Below are 27,016 nucleotides of genomic sequence, written 5' to 3'. Positions count from 1 at the left end.
AGAGATAAACGAGAAAACTGCCCAAACATATAAAGAAATAAAAGAAATTAATCAAAAGATTTAGAAAAGCAAAAATAGCAGAAATGAATAAAAATACTGCGAGAACATTGAATAGAGCTTGTAATCTTTATAACTAATCTTCGCAAGGTAAAAATATGTAGCCTTTAATACCAAAAAAGAAAGCAGAAAGAATGTAAAAAGCAGTGCAAAAATGTATTGAAAAAGTTACAGAATTAAAGAAGCAAATACAAAGGCATTCATTAGACAAAATCGTAGAAGCAGCAAAAGAAATACACGGACGCTAAGAAAGAAATACTGTGGCGATAAAAGAAAGACGTGAAAACATCAAAGGAAGGATTCAATAATAAAATGAAAGCAGTGCACGTGCCTACATGGAAAACGAGCTTTAAAAGCAATAAAAGGCCCGAATAACGACGTCAGAAAACACGATAAGAGCAACATTGTTACAAGTTAACGATATAATTTCTGATTTGTTCCATTTAGAAATCTCAAAGACAATGAGCTAAACGAAGCTTCTTAAATTGCCTGGATAAAAATCGCAGAAACTTACGATGAAATTACGATAAATATAGGACGAATAAATTACGATAACAACTAATGGAACTTGAGAATGTTTTACAAAACACATAGAAATATGGAGAAACAAAACTGCGGTTTGATAAGCGTTCAAATACTTTCTCGAACCAGTGTATACATATACAATTGTTAATAGCTGGTCAAAGAAATGAAAAGCCTCCGGTTTCCACTCGCATCATATCGATTGACCTCGATATTCAGAAAATCCGTTTAACCAGGCGTGGTTTCTGCAAGACTCTTATTTTTTCTTTTTCTCGATGGATTTGAAATTTCGATTAAAAACCTAGTGGTACAAAGGGATTAGGAAACTTGCAGGATATATAGCTTTTCAAAGGGTATATCCATGGAAATATTAAACGCGGAAAACTTTGAAATTTAATATTTTATGACCTCTGGAGAGAAAGTTTTTGTGAATACGCGATACTCGACGATAATTTAAACCCCTTAAAAGTTTTCTAAGTTCCGCCTGCTCTCGTTTGTTCGTGGGGAAGCTGCTTTTCAAAGACAGGCTCTTACGATTTCAGTCCTCTGGTTAAATTTTAACGATGGAAACAATCACCGATTCTGTATATGGTTATTTGACTCGGCTAAAAATTTTAACATTCTAATATTCAATCCTAAACTTGTCATATATTATAAAATATCAAGTTGATTGGAAAAAAGTCGACTATAAAATATCGTGTTGGTGCAACGTTAACAGTTAATAAATTAACGAGTCAAATGGTCTATTTTCAAAAATAAATTGCTCAAAAATTGTTCCAATATACTTACATATATGTAGCCAAACCATAACCAAATTTGACAAATTAAAACTGCGAATTGCTTAGTTCATTCTAAATAACCTACTGACTCAAATAATCCGATCTTGCATCATCTTTACATCTTACATTATTCTTTCTGAATAATTTATATTATGCAGATATGAGACATTCTCTGTGCCCCAATTTGAGCAACTTCTATTTCTACTCGTTTGATTTCGAGTGCTGTGCACTTGATTATCTGGAATTGGTGTGTTCCCGGTAGAAACCGCAAAGCACAGGTACAGCAAGTTAGCCGATTAGCATTTAATGGGAAAATCCTCGTACACAACCTACTCAGCTGATCCAATTTTCTACCCTTTCCAGTACGTATTATCGATGTCTATGGCTCGATCAACTATCGGGAATTCCACTACTATTTGAGACAGAGCCTGTGAGGCTGTAGAAAACCTTTAAATTGGCCTTTTCATACCGAATTAAGCGTTGATCTCGGCTATTTCATTCCAGAATTTCAATTATAAACAGTGAGAATGAAAATTTAAATGCCTTCCCATATGTGATTCTAGGAATTATTGGGATTTTCCAACTCTATTTCGGAACCACAACTATGAAAAATCTTTAAATTAATCTCTTCATTCTGGATTCAGTGTTAATCTTGGTACGTTTCATTCTAGAATTTCAACTAGTAAAAGGTGAAAGGTCGATACGTTCTCTCGTTTGAACGAAAATCAGAGCTTTATTTACATTTCATTTTGAAATTTCAAGTATAAATGGTGGAAATAAAAATCTCAGTGCATTCCGATGAGTTTCGATTTAAACGATCGTCGAAATTTTCTCTGCGATGCGAGGAAAAGCGACAATTGTTCGAAATTTGTAAATTAATCGCTTTATCCTATGAATTAAGCATCGATTCTGTAACATTTGATTTGACAAAATTGTATTTAAGCCAGGATAGAATTTCCTCGAATTCCTATTGTACATGAAAATTTCGACATTTCACGAAACTTTATTTACGCCATGGAAAATGAATTTCCCCGAAAATGTTGAGCATGAAAATTCCAACGCGTTTCAGTAGCTTTGTGAATCAAACTTTTTACAACAATTTAATGCAGAATAAGCCTGAAAACTGTTCAGTTTGAAACGCGTCATTGTAAAGAAGTTTGTTCAACATGTTATTCAGAGTTACTCAATTAGACGCATCTGAAAGCACGAATAGTTTGGACAATAAACATTCTGCTACGATTTACATTTGCTACAGTTTCGTAGGTAGCTATGGCGTTAGTTTTCAAATGTATCATTGTAGAGAAATGTATTTCGAGCAACAGTTCGAAGTTACACAATTAAATGTGTCTAAATGGACAAATATCTTGAACAGGTTTGTATAAGTTTGGAAAATAAATTTCCTGTTACAACGACTGTAGAGAAATTTATTTAAACTATGATTTTACATTTTCCAATTGTAAATGTTTAAAAGTACAAGTACTTTCAGTACATTTTTATAACTTTGTATAATACATAATATTTTTGCAACATTTCCATTTAACGTTGAATATGCCTCAAAAATGTTAATTCTAATTTTCTTTCTTCACAGAAATTTATCTCAGTTTTTATCTTTATCCATTCGATCACAAATGTCTGAAAACAGAAATATGTTCAACCCTTGTAAATTAATTCATGAAGTAATATATTTTTAGCGTGTAAGATGTAGAGTAGTCGCATTATTCTTTACGGCAGCAATGTCACTCGGAAGTTAGCTGGCCATGAAACATAGTGTAATGACTTCACGAGCCCATAGGGGATTTGAATGGCCAACCCATCTATTTTGCTAGTAGGGGAATTTTAAAGTAGCGGGTGTATGATGAAAAATTCAAATGACAGGATAAAATATGTTCAAACGCCATATGTTTACAGCGTAAAATATGCTAGAGGGTATAGGGAGACAAGTAACAAGTCGAATATGTTAATTTTTATCCCATGAAAAATTAACCAGATGTAAGATTCTGATCCTTACAAATCAACAGGTGAACCAGAATACTTCAACGTTCACGAGTATATTCTTATAAATTAGATATTAAATTTGTGATGCTTTATCGAGGAAAAATATTTTGGATTAATAATAGTGATGCTTAAAATAAATTCTTTATTGATTCGTGCAAGACTTTGACTATTTCTACCGAGCAGAGTAATTATATTAAACAGAGCTCTTTTATGTAATGGAATATTCAGATATTATTAGCGAAAGTTTACAAGTCAAAAGTTACAAGATGTCAACAATAAAGTTAGATATCGATTAGATTTCAATAAATTTGTTTAAACGCGTTTGAATAAACGAGAATACATTCATCGTTCAAATCAATTGTTGACCCTGAAAAGATCCAAAATTTAATCTAACTTTTTTTCGCTGTTTCGTCAAAACAGACTGCAATTAGATAATGAAAATTGGAAAAAAACTCGCTGAACTGCATAATTTAGCAATACTGATTTACCAATATAAACGGGTTAATCTACAGATTGTTCATCGTTCACGAATTGAGGACATTGTTGGGAAATAACGATCCATTAACTGGACAGCAATTAATCTCTTTTGTTTTCCGTTAAATTAGTAAAAGCTTTTACTGCACTCCAAAATGACGTCCATCTTATTTTCCCTCGCCATTTAGTCAACGCCAAAATGGTGTGCGTGCCTCTTGACGAAGGTATTGAATAGACATACGGCGAATCATATCTGCAAATGTCATTTCGTATTCATGCGATTTCACGCTTTGCAAATGTGATTTATTCCATTTTTCCTCGGCAGTTTCTCGCGCACGTGCCACTTCGTCGCGAAGAATGAAAGAAAAACATCTATCTTCAGGGAATTTCTTTTCCCCCTCGTTGAAACTAAAATTTTTGTATGCAGATCTTATCTTACTATCGAATGTTTTCCGTTCGATTCGCTGAAAGATCCTTTAACGTTCTTTATTTGCAACAAAGTAAATACCTTTAGCTCCGGAAAAATACTCGTGCGGAAATGACTAGAGAAACCGACCGAGGATACATGGAGCGCTTGATAAAACATGAGATACGAAGTCACGAGTAGCCTATGAATATTCATGACTCTGAAGGTATTAAGATCTTGTTACATACATACATCTAACGAGATGCTAATACCTAGTAAGTGAAAGATAGATATCAAGAATAATAGAATTGGTGTAAGAAACTTAATGATTTTGGTGATAATGTTTTAAGCGCCGAGACAAATTCGAAACTTTCTTGTGGAAATAAAAATCTCGAGTATCGTTGAAACTGCATTTTTCTGTCTTCCCGAAAATTACCAATCTTAAACTCTTCAGAGATGTTCTATTAAAGATAGAAGGAGATGAATTCCTCCTGTTCTTTGGAGTTCTACTTATTTAAAAAAATATCTGTGTACATTAACGTATTGATCAACTCTATAAATCGGGAAGTACAGGAAAACGTTGATGATACACCGTTTTTGTAAATTTACCTTGAAGTTTGCCATTATCTATGCCATCTTCTTGCCATGAGAGAACTTATGGAAGTAGGTCATTTATTTCTTGCCGATGAAATATTAATCGTGTACTTCCACGCGTACTGCAACTAGTAAAAAGTAGAGTCGATCATTTTCTGAATCGCTCCGTGTCTCACCTTTTGACCCTCGACTCCACCCAGAAGCTAGTACTTCGCCTAACTATGCTCCAGTTATATCGATTCCAGCGACTATAACGAGTTCGAATGATAATAACGGCGTCTAGAACTCTCGTTTGCTCTGAAATGTGATACCATTGTAAGAATTTCCCACCGTGGAGAGAATTTCATTTGCCAGTATCAACCAAGTAGTTGTATAATAGTTGCTATATAAACGCGAATCGTAACAGTTAACTCAATTTGTTGGAGAATTGACACGAAACACTCTTATAACAGAGATGTTATTTCTAAAAACAGAAGTCGAAGCCTGAAACAATCGTAGAAGGATGAACCCGAAGATTGTCGAGATCTTCGTGTTGGACAAATTGAACGACGTTTAAGTGGCTTATTTCGGTTGATTCCGTGTCGGGAAAACAAAAATGGGTGTTGTCGAACAGAAACCCATTATTTCCTGAAAGGCGACCAACATTTTAATTAACTAAATAGTTAGCGTGTTCTTCAGGTGTTGTACTTTACTTTACGACAAACGTAAACTGAAATCTACACGAGGGATCGGTGACACTCGCGAGATCATTAGCCTTTCGATTATTTATTTCACGACAGTTGCGCACGTGAGAAATCCTTTTGGTGGTCGTTCGCTGCTTTGGCCGGCGACCAAAATTTGAGCAAGCAGAGCATGTGCATATACGAGTACGTTGATTGACTGCTGGAATATCATCGACGATGATGTGTTCTAATTGAAACGCTTGGTCGTTGAGAATCACGAGCGAAATCGTCGACAGATCGTTCATTAAAATTTAATTAACGGTGACGAATGAAACGATAAAATCTCGCTTAATTATTTAAATTCGTTCAATCGTTCGTTCAAATATATAAAAGGCTATACCATAATTTTTAAAAAGAACAAATGCAATCACGAAACTTTCAACGCGACATATTTCAAGAGAAATATGAAAAGTCTAAAAATATAATAAAATAACGAAAAACAAATAGTAGAAGTGTTAAAAACGATGGAATCCAGGATTCAACCATTAAATATTTATAATACGAGGCAAAATTGATCTGATGTCGACGAGAAAATTAATCTCGGACGATACACGAAAATTGCGTGGATTTGTCGGAATTAATTTCAATAAATTTTCAACCGAGTCAGCTGTAAATACTTTTTATTCGGATTATTTTTCTTAAACAAAATTCAACGTTTTAAATGACCGAGGTAAATTTGCAATAAAAATCTGTAAAGATAAAAATTCAGTTTCCCGAGATTTTATATCCACGGCAATCCACCAGTTGATTTTTAACGATAGACTCAACAGCGAAGTATTTTTACTCGTTGATTAATTGAGTCAATTTGCCGTATATTCGTTGCACGCATAAATCCATGAATACGTGCAATGTACATGTATACACTCGCTGTACTGCATACTGTAACTCATTTAAATTAAACCAGCAAATGACAAAAATCTGTCAGTTATTTCTGCAACAGCAATCATAATTTAGACGTGCAATTTAGAAAAGTACACCCGGCATATTATATGATAGCGTTTCACGCTAGAAACTACGTCTCGTATCTAATTGTGCACAATATGCGAACGTACGCGTGCGGTAACACTGAAATATTGACGATAGAAGTTTCCAACAGGTTTTCGTTGATTTTCGCCAAGCGAATATCGCTGGTGAATTCGTACAAGCCGCCTGAAATTTCTAGGAAATTTCTGACGCGCCACTGTCACGAAATAACTCATGGGTGGACAACATTTTGCAAGGTCGTGGCGTGTTCAATGGAATCCAATTTCGAGGGGAAACGAGAACTTCCGCCGAGATTCGCGTAGCGCGGCCGTCTGAATAATCCTAACTTGTGTCTCTGAAACTTTCAGACCGCGATAATAATCGAATTACCGAATAGAGTTCTGGCGAAAGTTGCATGCCATTAGCGCGAAACGATGCTGAAGACGAACTTTTCGAGAAAAAATATCTCGGTTGAATCGTTAAGAATTTTATGCCGGCCATCGTGGAACGAGTAGAAAAAACACAATGCAAAAATAACTTCGAAAAACACGACAGCAAAATCGATTAGTCAGGACGAATAAGCGAGCGAAACGAGTAACGGGTAAAACGTTCGAACAGGAGGTTTGGTATTGAGAAAGAAAAACGAGGCGGAGCAATTGACGAATGGGAACTGGATGCTACCGATTGTTTGAATAAGAGCACGCTTCTGTGCTGAACAAATATAGATGCAACTTTTTAGGTCCTGCCGAGGACGTCCACATTAATTTAATAAAAGGAGAACATTATCGGTGTTTAGTAAAGGAATTCTTTCTTACTAAATATACCAAATTGCAAGTTTCTTTTACACAACTAATAATAAAAAAGAAAAATAAAATAGATGTATAAAAATAAAAATTTGTAAGTCTTTTTTAAATAAATGCAATAGATATTTCTCTTCTCTTTTTTCTTCGAGTTTTCAAATACCATCGATTCTTCGTAATATGCTGTATATCGATCCTTTTATGAAAAAATGACAAAGATCCGGTTACAGGAATTCGAGAAGGCTGTTAAGAAATATATCGCGCTTCGGGAGAAAAAGTCAGGAGAAAAAGGAGAAGCAAGAATATTCTTAGACCGCCAGATATATCGTTGAAGAGTTTAAACGATCCACGGTAAAATCGCGGATTAAATCATCTCGATTAAAGCGTCTCGAATTCAAGAAACCAGACGTTTAAAAATATGAAACTGAAACGCGGTAGAAAGGTTAACGAAGGAACGCAGTCACTTTAATATCGCGGAAAAATCTAAGAAAATCGAGATATTTTACTTGAGAAACTAGAGAATCTCACCGAGATGAATCCTGGAAAATGTACGAAATTATACGTAAAATACAATTAACCCTCGCTACCAACTATCAAGTAATTCTTGTACTGACCCAATTTTTAGAAATTTTCTTGCGTTTCAACAGAAATGGCGATGGAAATTGTTGCATTCGCTATGTGGTTTTAAAAACGTACATGACGGGTCACGTTAGAAATTACGAAATTACATCTGTTACAAATATGAATAAACAAAAATGTAGGAAGCGAGAATTAAGTCAAAGCACAAAGGTTTCACAGTTACTTGAAAATGCATACAGAAGGAAACTCATTTCACGCTTTTTGCGTTTACTGCCATTGTCTGTAATTGAATGGTATCGTCGTCGGTGTAATCGTCAACCTGCAAATGTTTGTCCATTCACAAAGAATTTAAAATGCAAAAGCGCAAAAATGCTCAGAATACAGATAGTATGCAAAGATATGTAAAATATCTAAAACGGTATTCATTATAATTATATAGTAGCTAAAATAAACCTTCCTTTAGATATTATTTTATTACCCACGATTCAAAAATATTTACTTTTTATGAAAATTCACAGTCTTAATGATCTGAGTAACGATTATAATTACGTAGTTTCGTAGTTATCGCAACGTCTTTCTTTCATTTTTCATTTCATTTTTCATCGCATATCGAAATACTTCACTGAAATTCCTTTCTTGGAGACTGATCGACAGCCTAAACTCTAAATGACACTGAGACGTTTTGAATGCTGGATCTTTATCGGTGCTATTATGCGGAAGAATTTCATCGACACAAAAAGAGACGAAGCTTGATATATGGTCCCTCACGCAAGGGAACTTTGAACTTTTCGTGCGCTTTATCTTCCTTTTTACCTTTGGTTCGCGTTATCTTTCTTTTTGTTAAACGATCACCGACAATCAAGGAGTTCATCGGTTTCATCCATTATACTTCAATCATTGTTATCATACAACACTTCATTCATAATTTGTTACCTATCAACTAACTTCTTAACGAATTAAAGTATCCTCTTACACCGCAAAGTAAGGCTAAAATTAAAGAACCGACAAAACTATACTCTACACAATTTAATTCAGAGCCGAACACGTTAACTCATTTCTCTTTCACCGTGAGAATCAAATATCTCAAGATTCTGATAATACTAGTCTCAATAAACTCCAACTGCGCGTATATCTTCATAGCATTTTAAAGGCGGTTTTACGATTGCCTTAAAATAGGTAGCGTCAGATACGCATTGCGGTATCGTTTTTAGAACACCGTGTTGACGGGAATAACGGCATCGTTTTCCAGACGACGCACAAATTTCCACATCGCTCAAAGTGTCGAGTATTTTGCAAATTATGCATGTTTAAGGAAACGAAGCGACAACACGACGATTCAAATGCGAGAAAGCACGTAAGTTCTCCTGAAGCAAGTTTCCGCTTTTCACTTGGAAATCCTTTATTTCTCTGGGTACATGCCATTCGACTTTATGACAAAGGCCGCTCTACCAAATACTTATCGTTACATTCGCTTCGTTCTTTGAAAACCACTTTCTGCCAAATGTACAGTCGTGAGCCGACCCTGGCCGAACTCCAATTTCGGCATGACCCCGCATTGACCTCATAGTATTTTGGGCATTTGCCAATTCCGCTGCGTTCAAATACAACGTTTACGTCGAGTCATTGCGTGTCAAAATAAAAATTACCTCCGTAACCGAATAAATTCTGTTCCACGTTTGCCCTTTGGTCAATACTCTGGAAAATTTAAATTTCGCATCAATTGTATGATATTCTGTCGATATATTTATCAACGCGTGTATGAAAATATCACATTTACAAATTCGGATACCCGAGTGATCGATGGTAACAATACGTGAATTCTATCGAAATACTGAACACGTTTGTTTCTGTGATTTACTCGCGAAAAATGTATCTGCTCGTTCCATAACTCCTCGACTCCTTAGCGCGTGCTGTTGTATAAGCGCAACGTTGTAAGTTAGGAAAGATAGTTAACAAAAACGATAGCAAAAATATATTTGTATTATTAACATTTGATAAAAAATAATCTTTCTCAGAAGTTAAAAAAAGTCGACTCTGAAAAGATCAACTGTACAGGACGATAATTCCGACAAAAATTCGACAGCCACGTTTGTTCTCTTAGAAATCCATTCCATGGATTGATGTTTATTGCATAGAAATGTCCAAATGCGTACTTTTAAGCTACAGTGCATACCTATGGAGCATTCTGCGCATAGGTAATCGAAGACCAAAATTGGTAAGAGCATAGCTATCAAGCAAACTCACGTAACGAGTGGGAAACTGAAATTGGTGTTTCACGATTAGTACAAGATGTAATTACGATGTTCAATGTCCGATCACAGCGCCTGATCGGGTAACGATTCACAGAGCCACGATTTGCCTGATCTATCTGCGCTACGTGAAACAATTGTGTTTGATGTTCCGACCCAAACGCGCGCCAATCGAATGCGAATTGACGGAAGAAACCCAACACGAAACAAGAAACACAAGAGAGAACTGGTTTCTGGTATTTATACGTCATGTTTGCAATGGACCCTCTTTTTCCTGAGAAATTATAAAAATAGAGAAAAGAATATGAGAAAATCTGAGAGAAGAAAGGCGGAAACCTTCGTGCGCTTCGTTGAATGTTAAAACGTGGCGTGGATAAAACCAAGACTCGTTTTCACCGATAAACGAACACAAATAAAAATGCCACTGTATTGTAGTTCTATTTACATTACACTAACCGTAATTTTCTGTGTTGCAGGAAACATGGTGCAAAAGGTGGTGGCACAGCACGCAGAGAAATCTGTCCTCGACAAAGGGTAATTTTTCACCGAGGTTAAGTCCGAGTTTAATGAAAAGAATAGAAGATACGAGTACGCCGAGCAAACGGAGCCCAACGAAAGCGACAAAAAATGACACAGCAAACAAAAGTTTGATGATCACTGAGAACCAGGAGAGTGCTGGTGAGTAATGATCGAACGCGATGAAGGTTCATAAAAAAATGAAAAAAAATTCGGAGGAAAGATATTTTTATCTTGAAGCTTTCCTTACGACTCACTTTTCGAACTTATTTTAACACCCAAAGTCTTTGATCTTTAACTTAACTCTGCGTGAAGAGAAGTAAAGAATTTGAGAGGAAGATACTTTTACAACTAGAATATTCGTGGGTTGCTAATAAAAGAGAACCATTTGCAAGCTTATCTTAAATTATGTGTCTCGTATCTCTGTGTACCTTTACATAATTATGATACATTCGTGACAATTTACACCTTGTGGATTTAAAATATTATAGAGAAACATACGAGCGGAGGTTCTTACAAAACTCTCTGGCATATTTCACATTCGTATAAATGAATTGTTATATTTAAACTTATACCAGATCATAATTAAAATTCATAGAATTTTTAGATAATATAAATAAGGCTTCCTGCACAAAGATTTAATAATAAATACCATATATTTATTTACTGACCAGTTTCTTTCTCCACGTGAAAATTAAATAACAGCACTTTATGTTGTTAAATCGTGATCTACGTTAAACCAACTCGTTACTTAACCAATTTACAGAACACGCTTTGTTCGATATTTAACTTCGTGGAAGTAAAAACGAACACATTAAAGGGATTAGGTGTTAGGAGATATTTTAAACCGGATATTTATTTAGCCTAGAACAAGGTAAATAACAATTTAACAAATAAACTGATTTAGAACGTTCTTCGCTTCCTTATGTACACTTGCTTCAATTCTTCGATCAAAATCAAATACAGTATTTCAAGATCGTTACAATTCTATAACCATCGACTTTAATATACAGTAGCTCACGAAAGTATTCGAACACGTGTAGAAATCTTTCATAAATATATTATTATGTGTATTATACGAAATATAATGAAATTTCGTAGTGTTTGATCAAACATCCAAGTTGCTCGTTGCTAAGAAACCTCGAATAACAACTGTACAATGCTCCCGAACAATTGAATTGACTAACGCGATATTCTCGAACGGATGGATCGAGAAGTCGTTTCAAAAGTAAAGACAACGCGGTTCAAATTCTTACAAAGCGACATCGTTCGAGAATACGCAAAAACTTTTACCAAAGTATCACTACCGTGACGTACTACCGCAACTATCGACTTACAACTTTGGCAACATTCCCTCTAGCTCTATCAAAATGGACCAAATATATTACAGAAAACCCAATTCCTTCAAGAAGTTTCCAAACGTTGACTCTCAGTTCCATTTAAACTATCCTCGAGTACCTCGAACTCTTCGAATTCCATTTTTCCAAAATCATCTGTTCTCCAATTATTCTCATTGACCTGCCACCTATTTAAAGCACTGCCGATGAATCTGCTAGCGTAATCTGACTTTGCATCCTCCAAGTCACCCAGTTTAAAATCCAGCTTAATATCCTTCGCCTCCTTGTTCTCCTCTTTTTTAGGCTCTAAACCGATCACCACAGGAGGCTCTCTTTTGACCTCTTTGATTCTATTATTCTCATCTTCCGATCTCACCTTCCCATCTTCATCCTCGTCTTCTTGCTTGTCTAACGTGGTGATCTCGATGCTAGGTGTCTCGGCTATCGTATACTGGCTCAAATCATGAGCTCTGTCCTTGTTTCGATGCCTCAGATGATTCTCCACGAGTCTTCCAGTTAGTTCGAATCTGCTGTCACAGGAGTTGCTCTTTATCAGCCTGAATTTTACGTAATCGTTCGATCCATCGACGCATTTGAATCTATTTTCCACTACTGGTGATATTAATGGCCCATTGCTAGAGTTTACCACTTTGCCGCCATAGTAAGTGACTGACGTGCCACATTCGCGAATCTTTTTAAGAACGTCTGGTGATACGTAATGATTCGATCCACCTGACTCGGTCACATCGTTCTCGTGACAGTCGACTTCCTCATCTTCCGAGGAAATACACTGCACTCCGCTTCCGGGATCAGTGTCGGGATAATCGCTAGACACCCCAGAGCTTACGCTACCAGCATCCCAATTATTGTGGTGATGATGGTGGTGATGGTAACGGTTCATCTTGTTCTTGGAGGAAGTCGAGTCGCTCGGCGATGTGTGGCCGCTCCTGGCCTCGAAACTTTGTGCCAGAATCCTGGTTTTCGACTCGCAACGGGGACTGTCTAATTCGTCCTTGCATCCAACCACCGATGCGGTCGAAGATGTGGATTTCTCCATGTTCTCGAATAGTTTCGTGAGATCCTTCGCCCTGCTGGAACATCTGAACATGGCATGGTAATTTTCGCTAAATGAAGTTGAGTAAGTAGGGTGGTGCGTGGTTCGTTACTGGTCAAAAGTTTGGAATTACTGTGTTTTCATATAGTTCAAAGTTCAAAGTTCAAAGAAAGGGAAAAGTTACTTTGGAATTCTGGCAGCATCGAAAATTGTTATATCAATAATTTATTGAAGCGAAGGAACTTTACTGTTGATATCTGTTGCGTTACTTACGAATTGATAGTAATGTAATTAATAGTTGAAAAGTGATTCCAAACATTCGCCCAACAACGTATATTAAACCGAGTAGTGTTCATCTTTCGCTAGTATATGCATTTTACTAAACTTTTGCAAAAACTTTTGCAAACTTTTCGCAGAAAAAAAGAATCATATTCTACCTGGTAGCCTCATCCACCTTCTCCGACATTTCATCAAAATGGCTGTCATCAATGCTACTCAGATCCTTCATACTAGCACTCTTCCTGCTCTTACAATCCCGTGAGAACGTCGAATTAGACGGATTCTTCATCTTCAATGTATTCTCAAACATAAGTCTCACGTTTTTCACGGTATCAGGATCAGGTAGTTCTTCATCGATAAGCTCACGGTTTACCCTAATAGGATGATAAAAGAAATGCTTCCTGATAGACGACTGTTTCGGGCTTTTAGCATTGACATTTGAACTCTCGCAACTTCTCTGGCAATTCTCTGCGTCCGTTTTCTTCTGTATAGCTCCTGCTATCTTACAGCTTGGCTCTGATCTCGCCTTTCCAACGTTGGATGGTTTGCGCTCTATGGTTTCCGCGCGTACTGGTTCTATAATCACAACGTTATTATCCAACAGAAGCTCCTGGAAGGAATATTCTCGCAGATATTGGATCAATCCCTCGTACGTGACGTCATTGCGAGCATTAGTGTACATGTTCTTGCCGAACATGTTCGACTTGACGATCTTGTAACGAACATGATCGAACTCCTGATCGTCATCCGGCTGACACTCGATCGAATCCACGCAGCTGATCGATCTTGTCAGATTACCGTGCATCTTTTGATTCTCGTTCTCCTTTGACGATAATCCCTTGTCTGTGCAGTTAGACACGTGATCCTCATCGATGCCATCGTCGACGGATCTCCGTCTGGTGTCACTTCCGGATTCTGATCCTAAACCCAGATCAGAGCTCTCTGATCGTGCCTCGAAACCTAAGCTTCCTTTCACTACGCTACAAGCCTTCCCGATAATATTCGATGTCTCTTTGACGATCCTCTCGAATCTACCTTCCGTCTGTTTTCCCTTAATACCATCTTTCTGCGAGTTTTTCTGCTCGGAAGTGTTCCTCGCGTTCACCACGCTCGTGTTCGCCTCACGTTCTTCCTGGTTTACGCTCTAAAACGACAGAAATTGCATTTTGTAAGGAATGCAAGTTCTTTGGGATGTTTCATGGTTGAATGGTCTTATGTGTGATTACGTTTTCAATATTGCAACTGCGCAGGAACGAGGTTGGAGATTCTATTAAAGAAATTGAAGTGAAAGATGTGTACGAGGAAGAGAAAGCTTTTATCTGTATATATCATTAGGCTACCTATCGAACGAAAATATTTTGTACACGTACAAAGCGCTTGATGGTCGAAAATATTTTGCAACTATATAAAGATACTTGATCGCTAAGAATATTTTCTAATTGTATAAAGACGCTTCCTGGTATTTTAAATCTGCCATTAATATTTAAATTAGGTGCTAATCTTTGCCGGAGAATCTTCCAAAATTTACACATTTTATAAATCTATGAATTTATGAAAAATGACAAATTGTTCCGTTTAAACATTCTACGATTTCTAAGACTAAAATGGATGAAATGGATCGAGAGATGGAGAAACTATTCTTTATCACTTACCTCTACGTTCTTCAGAGCTCCATCAACCTCGTCGATCTTCCCATTCGATTGCACCAGGTCGATACAATTGCCTGACTCTTGTCCATTACTCTGAAACTTCTCGTTCTTTTGCTCGTCCTTTTTAAAGGAACCAACTTCGATGGTAAGACTTCTGTGTCGCCTCTTGGTCACGTCGCTATCGATGACCTTGAGCACCTGTGGCCTACGCGACATGTCCTCCTGCTCCTCCGTGTCCGAGATCCAAATCGATTTATAGTCTTCCGCCTCCTCGACCTTTCGATCGATCTGTTCCTCTCCTACTAGCACCAGCTCGTCATCGAGCCTGTATCTACTCTCTTTGATATTCGAACACGCGGATCTTTGGTCTACGAATTCGTTTCGAAGGTAAGTTATCGAGTCTCTGTCGTCCTCGAAATCCTCTCGAACTTCGTGACGCAGCTCCTCCTTTGCGTTCTGCAGTGATAAATTATCTCTGAATAGACGCAAAGAACCGGTTTCTTCTTTTTGACAATCGAATTCTTCAATGTTTTGCGGGCTGTTCCCTTCCTTGGTGCTGCTTTCTTTACATTTTTCCTCGTCCGTAGCGTTGCTCCTTGTGGATGATCTCTCCTCTACGACGCGAGACTCGAGATATTCCAGTGGTTTTAGGTTTGGGTCGTTCCTTTGACGGAGGTTATTGTTACGCGCGTCCTCCTCGTCGAATTCCAAACGCACGTTCGATAAAGGTAAGAGGTTCAGAACGTCGAAGTACTCTAGCTCGCCATCGTCTTCGAACAGAATGCTGTCCAGGCTCCTGTGCTCCTTCCGTTTACGTTTCACCTGAGAATGAAATGCTTTCTGTTCCTTTCAAAATTATTTTATACATGTTCACGTCGTACTTTATAAATTATCAAGTAACCGAGCAATAAACGTATAGTAGAACTCCATTTTTGTCAGAATTCAATGGAATGAATATGTTTTCTATTCCTTTTAAAATTATTGTACACCTGTTCACGTTGTGCTTTATAAATTACTAGCTAGCGGAGCAATAAACGTATGGTACAACTGCATGTTTATCAGAATCTAATTGTAGAAAGGAAGATCCTGGACCAGTCGCGGGAGTATCGATATTCCATCGTAACTTCGAGATAAACGCGACCATCCTCGTTCTCAAACACTATTCGAGATAAGAGTGAATTTATGGGGTATGGTGTATAGTGAGATATAAGGACGCGCTCTATGTATCCTATAGGAAGCATCAAATGCTCCCGACGAGAAATTTATACGTGTAGTATCGGTTAGTATTCAAATGATTAGCAAACACAGGCCAAATGATACCAATATTAAAGTCAACATTAATTTGCAATTAACACTAGAATTTAGTACATATGATATTCAGTGCGTAACATTTTCTACTTGGATTCCATTCGTTTAATTAGCTTTATAAGAATATTAGTTTGCATTCCACAATCAATCAATTAACTCTATGTGACATTTAACATAGGAATCTCGTTTTCTGATAATCATCAAATATCTCCGTTTCATATGAGTCGTTTGAACAGTAGAAACGCAAGATTTACCTGAGTGTAGATGCAATCGATACTGCGATTTCCTTCGATTGGCCAGCCGTCTTCGACAATGTCCACTAAATCGCTAACGGTGTCCAACGACTGCACACTGCGGTAACGTCTGGGTGATTCGGGCCAGTCGAGGATGTTCAATCGATCAGGATCGGTCCGATTGCCTCGAGTGTAGTGCAGAGGATCCGGAAACGAGGGGAGTCCCGAAGGAATCGAGTGAAGGCCGCAAGCAGATCTCGAGTGATACGATTTAGCCTCGTTGAATCGTTCGTACGAATCCGAAAGATGCTGTTGACTCTTGCAGAGTCTGAAATATAAAATACAAACGCATTGGAAAACCATTGAATCGAGAAGTAGAAATGTTATGGTAACAACGTAAGATATTGTTCTTGAAATAAACTGGAACTTGAAGATTCGTAGGATTTATTTCTGTTTCTTATCGAAGCTATCAGATCTCGGGATAGCATTCGCTGTATAATATACCACGTAATTGAAACCAAAGGTATTTTTATGCTAGTTATAGTAGATAGAAAATAAATGTTTAATAAATGTTATTAGATAAAATTAAATAACCTACGTCTCGAACTATAATAATTCTTTTTCTTTCGCGCAACGTATTTTACGCTATAAAAATGGTTTAAACCAGCAGCGAATAAAGAAATACATCGATCAATATGTGCAAAAGCGTAGAATGCAATTCAGAGAGAAAAGCAACAGCTGCGTCGTCCGAATAAGTTTTTAGTTTACAGAGATAAATTTATTCTCTATGAACCTTCTCGGATGTTCTTGTTGTTCGACTTGTGCTTGAGGAATACATACAACGAGGAGTTTCCATTTACTAAAACGACAAGAATTAAAGGATTCGGTACGCCTGTTTCAGGTGATTGCATTATTAATGCGGCTTTAACTTAGCTAGCAGACCTTTTGCAGCGAACCGTGGAAGGCCGGTAGAAACAAGAAAGTTTCTTGAATGACGTACGACTTGGTTTCATATAGAAAATCTTGTATGCTATGTACAAACGAGTTTCTGGCTGGTCCATGAATTTCGAAAATGTTCGGCATAGCAGGCAAATTGCAGGTTGGTTAATTTATTCGACCTGTCATAGCTTTCCCTTCGAATTGACCAATTTAACGAACACTATTCGATATTATCCAACGCGAAGTGAATACATTCGCTGTTATTCGCGCGCATATCGCATTGATTGTTATTGCACATATTGTGTGTATTTTAAATTAAGTACCTTCGTAAGAGGAATACAAATTTTACCTACCTATTAGTTAAATGTTTGTCGTGAAAAAGCCTTAATTCTTTGATTAACGATTAAAATTAACAATTAACGATTAACAATTTGTGAAGTTACGTATACGAAGATAGCACTTGTTCGAAATTTTATACAAGATATTATATAAAATGGAGGATATTATGGAGGAGAAAATTATGGATACCGATATTTTAGCATCAATGAATTCGTTAAACAGTAGAAATTAAATTTTCTGTTCGTACGGTAAACAGCACAAACGATTCTCTTAATTACGCTACGGATATTACTTTGCTATTTGCACCGTTTCGATTAAACTGACTACGAAGCTTGTAACTGATTGGAATGGTAATGTTCGAGCGGATATTATTCTCTACAAGAACGTGTAAAAAAATCCCACGACTGGGCGAAACAGAGTATCGCGTCCTGCGAACAGAGCTGTTACGTGCAGTTAAGAAGCTCGAACAAGCTCCTTATGCTTAATCCGTTCTATGGTAATTAGCGTTTCTTAATGAAAGATAGTTCCTTGTCTTGTAACACGCGAGTCACGCGATTCAAATACATACGTTGCTTTTCTTTATGCTTGATCGTACTGTTATTTCTTTCGTACAAAACGACAGAAGCAGACTATCCTTCTTAATCGGTCGAATTTCACAAGAACGAAAATTTATTTCATTGGTAATGGTTCCAATCGCGATGATTCACTGATTTTGCCATCTATAGTGATTCTTAAGTAGACGAGACTTTCCAAACTATATTTAGTTACTATAATTAATCTAATAACGTAAGTGACGTAAGACTTTTTTACGATAAGATCACAAGGATACAGAGATCGTAATTACAAGCATTTTTATTCGAAAACTAACGGATGTTCCTGAATGATGTCATCGCCGTCTCTGAGACAACGTTCGTTCTAACATACCTATCCTTCAAAGAATTGCGATCTATCAGCTTGGCTCGTGGAATCAATTGATGCCTCCTAGGCAAATCGAAGGTCGATTGCCCGAGCCTGAAGTGATGCGCCTCTCGATCGTGTCGAGATTCGTCCTCGGATATCACCGCAAGGCTCCTTGTTCGTTTCAAGAGCTTCCTGCGGTCCTGCGTGGACTGCGCTGAATTGGCCTCGTGTCGTCCCCCTTCTCTGTAATCGATCAAATTAAATATTAAACATATTAATCCTGTTTGCCTATCTTTGACGATAATACTTCTTCGATAATACCTTAAAAGGCTTTTGAAGTATAGTACATCAATAATTGATTTTCAGAGATAATTAACTAGCACTTTGAAACTTTCGTTTGTCACGAAACTTTCGTGGCAAGCTTTGTTCGAATTTTGGCCACCGCGTGCTAATGGAAATTATGTACTCTGATTGTTTCGAAAATTTCATTGAAAATTCAGTGCCAATTTTCTTGTACTTGTTACGAAAATTTGTCGTACTTGTAATTTCTATGTTGCATTTTCAAATTAGTTTCAAACTTGAGATTATCCACTTCATTTCTTTCGAAGATTTTATTGAATGTCCAACAGTAATTTTCTTGCGCTTGTCACGACAATTTTTAATACTCGTAATTTCTACGTATATTTTCAAGTTTGTTTGAAACTTCATCAATACGATCGTGATAGTCGAGTTTCATAACAGTGACAATGACGAAATTTCGTGACGTTTATACAACACACATAACATATTCGTGAAAGTTGTCTCCTATTATAAGAGTTGTTATTTCAAGTATGATGAAAGCATATTTAAAATGAATAAAAGGCCTTGCATATGTTTGATCAATAATACTAAGAAGAAGCATCGTGTTAGCATAAAAACGGAACTCTTTTATGTTCGTGCGAGATCACCTGTTCTTTTGATGCGCTTATTCCGTGCACGAATCATAGATCGAACATGATCCGCATAAAAAATTCGTCCAATACACCGATACATACTATTCATATGTTTACGTAATCCTTTGACGAACTCTCGTAAAACACTGTATTTTCCAAGAATCATCGCCTCCTGAAAAAACTTTTTGTTAACGCGCGGTAAATTATCCGACACTACGTTTTTTTTAAGAAAAATGCAAATTTTGCGTTTGTCATTAGAGAAAACGCGAAATTTCCGTAGCATTAATCCTTCTGAACATCAAAATCCATGTATGTGGATAAATAATTTCGAATAGCTCACACGCCACTTTTTATGATAAATTCAAATTATTATTTTCTTCGAAGTTTATGAAATTATTTGATCAATAGAAGTATAGCATATTTTTTACGAAAATTGCGAATATATTTAATTGAACAACAATCGCAGAATATCTACGATAAACGTTAAAAATAAATGTTACCTCGACGAATAATAATTTCGAATAAAATTTGCAACACTAATATGCATATACGAAAACGTCGATATTAATTTTAAACATAGTATTAATATTAATTGTAAAAATAGAAGATTCCCTATGTGAATCAATGAGTGGCTATAAACGCTGTATGTGATACGCATTAATTAAATTTCACTATGTTCATCCTTGTTTAACGTATCCTGCATTCGCAGATATCGTGCGTTCAAGCTTGATTATCGGTACATCTAAAAAACTAGTTACACGAGTCCCCAAGATCATGGCGACAGTACTCTAACGATTCCTTTCAACCATCGGTAATTGATCCATTACTATACTTTTACTGAATAACGATGCAGCGAAGCATCGATGTATTCGTATGAACAGAGGCCATAATCAACAAAGTAGTCACGCGACGTTCGCTTATTTGAAAACTGAAAAAAGCCACGCCTTTATGGATCTACTTGTTCGACCAGCGTTGATAGAAACTAGAAGGCAATTTGTTCTATTTCGAGGGATTTAAGAAATTGCGCTTCCATATTATCAATGAAACAGTTTACAAACTTGAAACTTAACAAAAACCTCAACGAACTTTAATATCTTGGAAAAATGTTACGCACGAATGAGTAGAGTCGAAACGATGCATTGGAAATGTAAGATTTGACGTAATATGTTTATAAGAAAGATATGAAAACTTTAAAATTGACTATCATGAATAGTCAAAATATTCGTATGATTTTTCTTTTTATATGAGAGTAAATTTGGAAAAAGTACCATGAGAGTTGTATGAAACAGAAATTTAGTATTTGGAAAAAGTTAAAAGCATCCTGTTGAAAAATTTGTTAATGTATGAACTATTTCAAGCGAAACGTGAAACTGTAACAACTCTGTTCCTAAAATTTTTTAATTATAGAACAGGTGATTCTTCTAAATGTGGAATAATGAAACAAATTAAAGTCGGAGTTGATCAAAATTAATTGCTAATGTTAAAGTATATTGAGCCATATGGAAATTATTTTAATTAAGTATATGACGTATGAATTAAATGTAGTAAAAACAAAAAAGCACCCCTGCGATTAGTTTTATTTGAACGCATAACATTTCATGCATAAATTTATTATGTATTCATATTTCCACCTCGACAAAAGCAAATATTAATCTTCGCAAAAACAACCGTATACTTTCAACGACTTAAAAAATAAAAAACAACATAACAAATAAACTATAACAAATAAAATTCAGCTTTTTCAGATTTACTAATACGTTTGTTAATTTGTTAACAAAATGGAATATTAAAATTATCAATTTTACAGAAATAAAACGTTTTATGTTTCAAAATTTAACACCACGGTAATGACTTTTAGCATAACAATGTCAATCGTCCGGACTATCAACGAAATCGAAGTGTTTGTAAGAAGCAAACTCGTCAGACGACCTTTGAGTGGCTGTAAACACGACAAAGTCTCGATTATTCGGTTTGTATAACCATCCTTGAGAAAACAGATCCCTAACAGCTTTCCAGAATAATTAGAGCAATCAACCGCGTGACGGTGGAAAGGTCATCGCGAAATTCGTGTCATGATTACTCCATGATGAAATGCACAAACTCAGCATTCGTGATCCGTATACTAACGACAATACGAAGTCATATATGACCATCTCGTCAGTGCATCGTGACACTTGTACAAATAAAGCGTGTAATTTCAACGATATAATATGGTAATCGAAATTTTGTTAAAATGCGAACATGCGAATCCGAATATATTACGATCCAATGAGGCTTCTTTCGATTTTTTCTTCTTTCAATTTCTTAAAAACAAATTTATCTTCTAGTTGCTCTTCAAGTTCGAGTCCCAAGACAACAACACGTAGCCTCGTCATATTAAATCGTTTTCATTGCCTAATAAAATTCAACTTTGAATATGGCGCCCATTGAAAAGTAATTTACCTCTTTTCCCGTCGAATTGCCCGCAAATTCGATATCGCAAACTTTCCCTTTCTATTGATTTGACTTTAATGCATCTTCAGAAAATCAGATATTACTTAATCGTAGGACGTAACTTTTCTTGTCGCATCGTTCATGTCATTAACAAACAGATAAATTCAACGAGCTGGAAATTTCAGCGAAATTTACGACCGAAAATCACCTGCTTATCAACAGAAAAGCATCGACAATACCGTGTAATATGCTTGAAGGAGGTTACAGTTTAATTTACTACCGATGTTTTTTACTTGAAAATTTTTTTTCGGTCGTTCAACTCGTTATTGAGATCTTTTATTCGTAAATAACTCTCGAATACTTTCAAAAATGAACATCAAGGCACGATCTCGATGCAGTAAAAGAATCGCAGGCTTTTCTTTAGCGTGGCTAATAGCCGGCTCAAGATCGTTGGTTTTTCCGCTCGAACAGCCAGAAACTGCAAGTAAACGCGTCCTTTCGACCGCCTTTGCGAACACGAATCCTTGAAGCCAGGATGCAAATGGCGTATCGTCATCTCATTGTGTTCGACTGAGCACGGCGAATCGTTACGTAAGATTTTTGCCGAGTTATCTCGGCCACTTTTACGAGCCATTTTTCGAGCTACGTGAACTGACTCGGGGCTCTTTATCTTTAGGTACTTTTCTTTTCCATCTTTTTCTCCGAAAAATATCAGGAAATTTTAAACGGAGAACTTTTAACGAAGACCTTTCAGAAATTTCACATCTTGCTTTGAATAGTTTGCTTCATCAAAGGTTGCGTGTTCTTTGCGACTATTTGTAAAATTACATACAGTATGTTGGCAATTAGATAGCGATCTTTTCAACTGTTTATCGTGGTTATAACGAGTACAGAAATTTTTATTAAAACTTTAAGTGCTCTCAAACAGAACAAGACAGCGTTTCGATATAAATTACTTGGATAATTAAATTGCGTTACTTTTCATAAAAGACATAAAGATAAGTATGTTTGCAGAAAGAATCTTTTTTCTCGATTTTCTATCGAACAATAGCCAGACAAATAACGCTCTGTAACAGAAGAAAATGCCTTTTGTGCTATTCTTTTTATTTTCCTTGCAATAGTAAAAGCCCACGCAATCGAGAATTGTTCAGTGATTTTCGATCGCTGGTTCAATTCAGTCCCGATTACGCTCGTCTGTGCCCTTTACTCAAGCAACGCATATCAGAAAATCGATCGCGTGCAAACTCAACTCGGACTTATAGCTTTAACGGGCTTATCGATGCTTTTACGACACGTTTTACCACAATTTTTACGATGTTAACTAAAAATTGTCGCATGCGAACAGCAGAAAAAACGAAATGCGATAACCCTTTCGCGATTGCTTTTCGAATCCCTTTGTTTTTATCCCTCAGTAAAGTTTTTATCATGAATGAAATCACACCCGTGGTCGCTAGCTTTTAATTGCATTATTTTCCTAAGTACAATAAAACGCTTCAAAATTTTCCATTTATATGTCGCAAAAGTAACATAACAAATTTATCTAATTTTTTTTTTTTAGAATCTTTATATGGAAAGAACAAATTGTATATGAATTATTATAAAAGTAGAATAATTAGTTGATAAGTAGTATTGGTACTTGCAACATCAGACGAAGGAAACTTTCAGAGAAAAGTACGAAAAACACTATAATTTAGGGAAACGAGATCATACTCGATAAGAGAAACGTGAATAGATGTAATATAATATATCTACTATACTCTAGAATGGATGTCTGTTGTAAGCATAGCGAAATGGCAACAAGAATTTTAATATCGCCATCCTAATTTATCATCCGTCTGTATTCTCCAATAAATAAACAATTAAATAACCGATTAAACTATTCGGAAGATTTTAATGCCTGCGTGGATGAAGCATAACGAACTTTATTCGTAAGTTTCGGTTCGCTAATCCGCGAAGAACTCAAAGTTTGATTCGCATTGATGGGTTTGCGTGAGAGCGAACTTTTCGACGCTAGTTGAAGGGACGCTTGCACGTTTGAACGAGTTTACGATAGGATCTTTCGTGACGAAGCATCGAATACCAGAGTGATTCGGGATTTATGAACTGTTAACTGAGCAAATGGAAATGAACGTTGCGCCTTAGAACATCGGCTAATTCGATTACACTTTCTCGCCTGCTTTCTCACCGAGCGCAACATGTCTCCTCTGTTGATTAACACGAGGAATCGGAGTTAGAAACTTTTTAATTGTAAGTGCTTTTAATTGTAACTTGAAATATCTTTCAACATGCTTTTAACTAGGAAGTGTAAGCCTTTCGATAGTAAGTAGATTACTTTCGTCGTACTTTTTGGAACAGAATATTCGATAGAATATTTCAGTGTATCCATTAGGATACTTAATTTTAATACTCTGTTGCGATATATAATTACAGAATATCAGTTCAGCAGTTTTTAGCAACTTGTTCGTGTCCAATTTTTGACGCGGTTTAATCTCCTTCCTATACTGGGCAAATATAACAAATTATCAATATCATATAATCAAAACATATAATCAATTATCGTCTTACGTTTGTCAATTACGAATAATAATGTCGTTATTTCATATCTAAACATTGGCATCCACTTGATAATATAAATATTGCGTTAATCAAATGTCTATTTAGCATTATTCTTCGCTATTCATAGTTCCATTAATTTATCATTCTAACTGGCCAACTAGAACGACGATGTTAAATACACGCTGTTGAGAATGTCAAAATGGGAACAAAAACCACAGTTCGATCATCCCGTTGAAAAGATAATAGACATAACTGGGTTAACAGCTATCGCGACGTTGGAAAAACATCTCTACCTATTGACATTCTTTCAACCCCATTTTCCTATCTTAAAGCTTCCAATCAATTTAATCAAAGCGAATTGATAACTCAATCTCGTTCAATGATCATCAAACACATAGCCATTGATCACGATTCAAACCGGATGAAGAATTCCTCAATAACGTTCTATACATTCATCTAACGCGTTGACACTGCCTCTTCCCCCCTCATACTGTATCTGTGAACGTATTGGAATCGATACAGGCTTCCGGTTGATCGGTCGTCGATCATTGCACTCGCATGTGGCCACAAAGGAAAGGCCTGAATCTGTATGCCGAGAGAAACGCAGCAGGAATATCTTATGACATAAACCGGAAGAAGTTCCGCGGTCTGAACAGTCGATGGTTCACGTCTGGAAACAACTCGTGTTGTTCCCTTGTTCATGGGTCAAAGAAGTTTGTTCATGCTGCAGAGTGTCGTGAACATCTTGTAATCATAGTCGTATCTTAACGATCATCTAATTTTGTATGCATCGTTGCAGACGTGTTCGATGTTGATACGTAATTCGTAAATTTAGTTGATATTTTGAAAGATTTTATTAAATTTGCAAATGAGTTGAGGAGATTCTCGTGGAAAAGGGATTCGTAAAATAAGATGATGGATCGAATACATCGTGTTGGAAGTTTCGATGTTCTAGCTCTTTAAATAAGAACTAAGTTTTGATCGATAGCTATACTGGATCTCGAAGACTTTTTTGTTCCTTTTACATTTAGAAAATAATACGGGCTGTTTTTTCAAAGAGTGGCTTGTCAGAATTAATTCTGATATATCGCATGATGTAGAAATCAATTCCTGGTAGATTATTCTATCATTTTTTTATCTCTTCTTAAGAATCTTCTCTTACAGAGTATGACAGCACGTTATAATTTGAAACGGCGTTTAGGAAGACTCCTAGGTTATTATAATGTTCCTCTCTGTGACATATCTCATTTTAGAAGTTATATTTAACTTATCTTGTTTCAGATTTAAATATACTATAGTCGGTAATATTATACTATCAGATTCGTTTAAAAGAAAAAGTCAAATACGTCAGAGAAGTATTTAAAAAAGTACAAACTCATAGTGACTTGACAGTTGTAATATCCTTCCTAGCGATTAGCATTTCTGTTGTCCAGTAAATTACCATTCAATTGAATAAGCAATATTTCGCTGCTAAAAAATATCATTCTCGATATTTCCAATTTAAAATTCCCACCTGCTTAATGTCACGCCATTCCACGTGCATACAAACTTGCCACACAAACTATATGCTAAAACTTAACTAATATAACAGACCAGGGAAACCTGTTAAACATCGAAATACCTTTTTTCCACAGCTATTACTTAAACCATTCCCTATATACAGGAACCTCTAATTACTTCCAACACCGTAGTTCGAGAACTGGTCGTTTGCACGAAAACAATCGAGCTGCAACGGTACTCGAAACTGTTCGATTAACTGCGAAACGAGGGTTGTGCAATAATAGTTCGTTTTTCACGCGTCGTTTCGTTGAGCACAAAGTACGGAAATGTGACAACGATCGATTCCGGAAGATGCAAAGGCTCATTCAACCTTGAAGCAGGCATCGGTATTAGAAAATCAGCGTAATATAGCAGATCATTAGAGATCACTCGAGTGCATTGCATCAATAGTGGATCGCAGAGTTTTCTGCATTCGCGGGAAGTTTGTAGATTTAAAAATGCACGTAATACATTTAATATGCAAATATAAGTGTTTCATCTGCTTCGTTCAATTAGCAATATTTGGTTGTGATTTCGTGACGATTCGAATAATATAACTTTACTTAAAAAGTAAAGAGCACGATAAGCTTCGAATATTTCAATATATTTTGAAAAACGTAAGAAGAAAAAAAGGTGAAAAAAAGAAAAATGTTAGAGAATGAAACAGTTCTCTATGTAGATTCCATCTCTCTAGTTGCGTTCGTAAGAATATAAATCCGAATAAGACGAGTCATGAAGACAAAATTGCAAGAACGCTGAACCATTGATCTACATTAAGCCCAAAGTTAGGAAATCAACATCATCGTGTCATCAAATGAGCGTCGTACTCCATCGTGCCACAATTTCTCATCTCGCGTCTGCA

General features: G+C 36.3%; 2 protein-coding genes across 2 annotated transcripts in view; one reads left to right on the top strand and one right to left on the bottom strand.

The window, feature by feature from the left end:
• Positions 1 to 27,016, top strand: part of LOC117214178 (calcium uniporter protein, mitochondrial) — a 77,009-nt gene that overhangs the window by 20,299 nt on the left and 29,694 nt on the right. Inside the window, exon 2 of the mRNA XM_033460035.1 lies at positions 10,617 to 10,818. Within this exon, the coding sequence (XP_033315926.1) occupies positions 10,617 to 10,818 (202 nt within the window). The remainder of the gene's footprint in view (positions 1 to 10,616; positions 10,819 to 27,016) is intronic.
• LOC117214176 overlaps positions 11,290 to 27,016 on the bottom strand; it is a 31,195-nt gene continuing 15,468 nt past the window's right edge. The window contains exons 2-6 of the mRNA XM_033460034.1: positions 18,719 to 18,937; positions 16,538 to 16,844; positions 14,979 to 15,797; positions 13,485 to 14,470; positions 11,290 to 13,093 (exon numbers count right to left, since the gene is read on the bottom strand). Coding sequence (XP_033315925.1) covers positions 12,061 to 13,093; positions 13,485 to 14,470; positions 14,979 to 15,797; positions 16,538 to 16,844; positions 18,719 to 18,937 — 3,364 coding nt within the window. The 3' untranslated portion in view covers positions 11,290 to 12,060. The remainder of the gene's footprint in view (positions 13,094 to 13,484; positions 14,471 to 14,978; positions 15,798 to 16,537; positions 16,845 to 18,718; positions 18,938 to 27,016) is intronic.

The sequence above is a fragment of the Bombus bifarius genome, unplaced genomic scaffold (genome assembly GCF_011952205.1).
Source record: "Bombus bifarius isolate JDL3187 unplaced genomic scaffold, Bbif_JDL3187 scf7180000009200, whole genome shotgun sequence".
Taxonomy (NCBI): domain Eukaryota; kingdom Metazoa; phylum Arthropoda; class Insecta; order Hymenoptera; family Apidae; genus Bombus; species Bombus bifarius.
The sequence above is the reverse complement of the archived record's forward strand: the minus strand, read 5'-3'. Positions and strand labels throughout refer to the sequence as shown.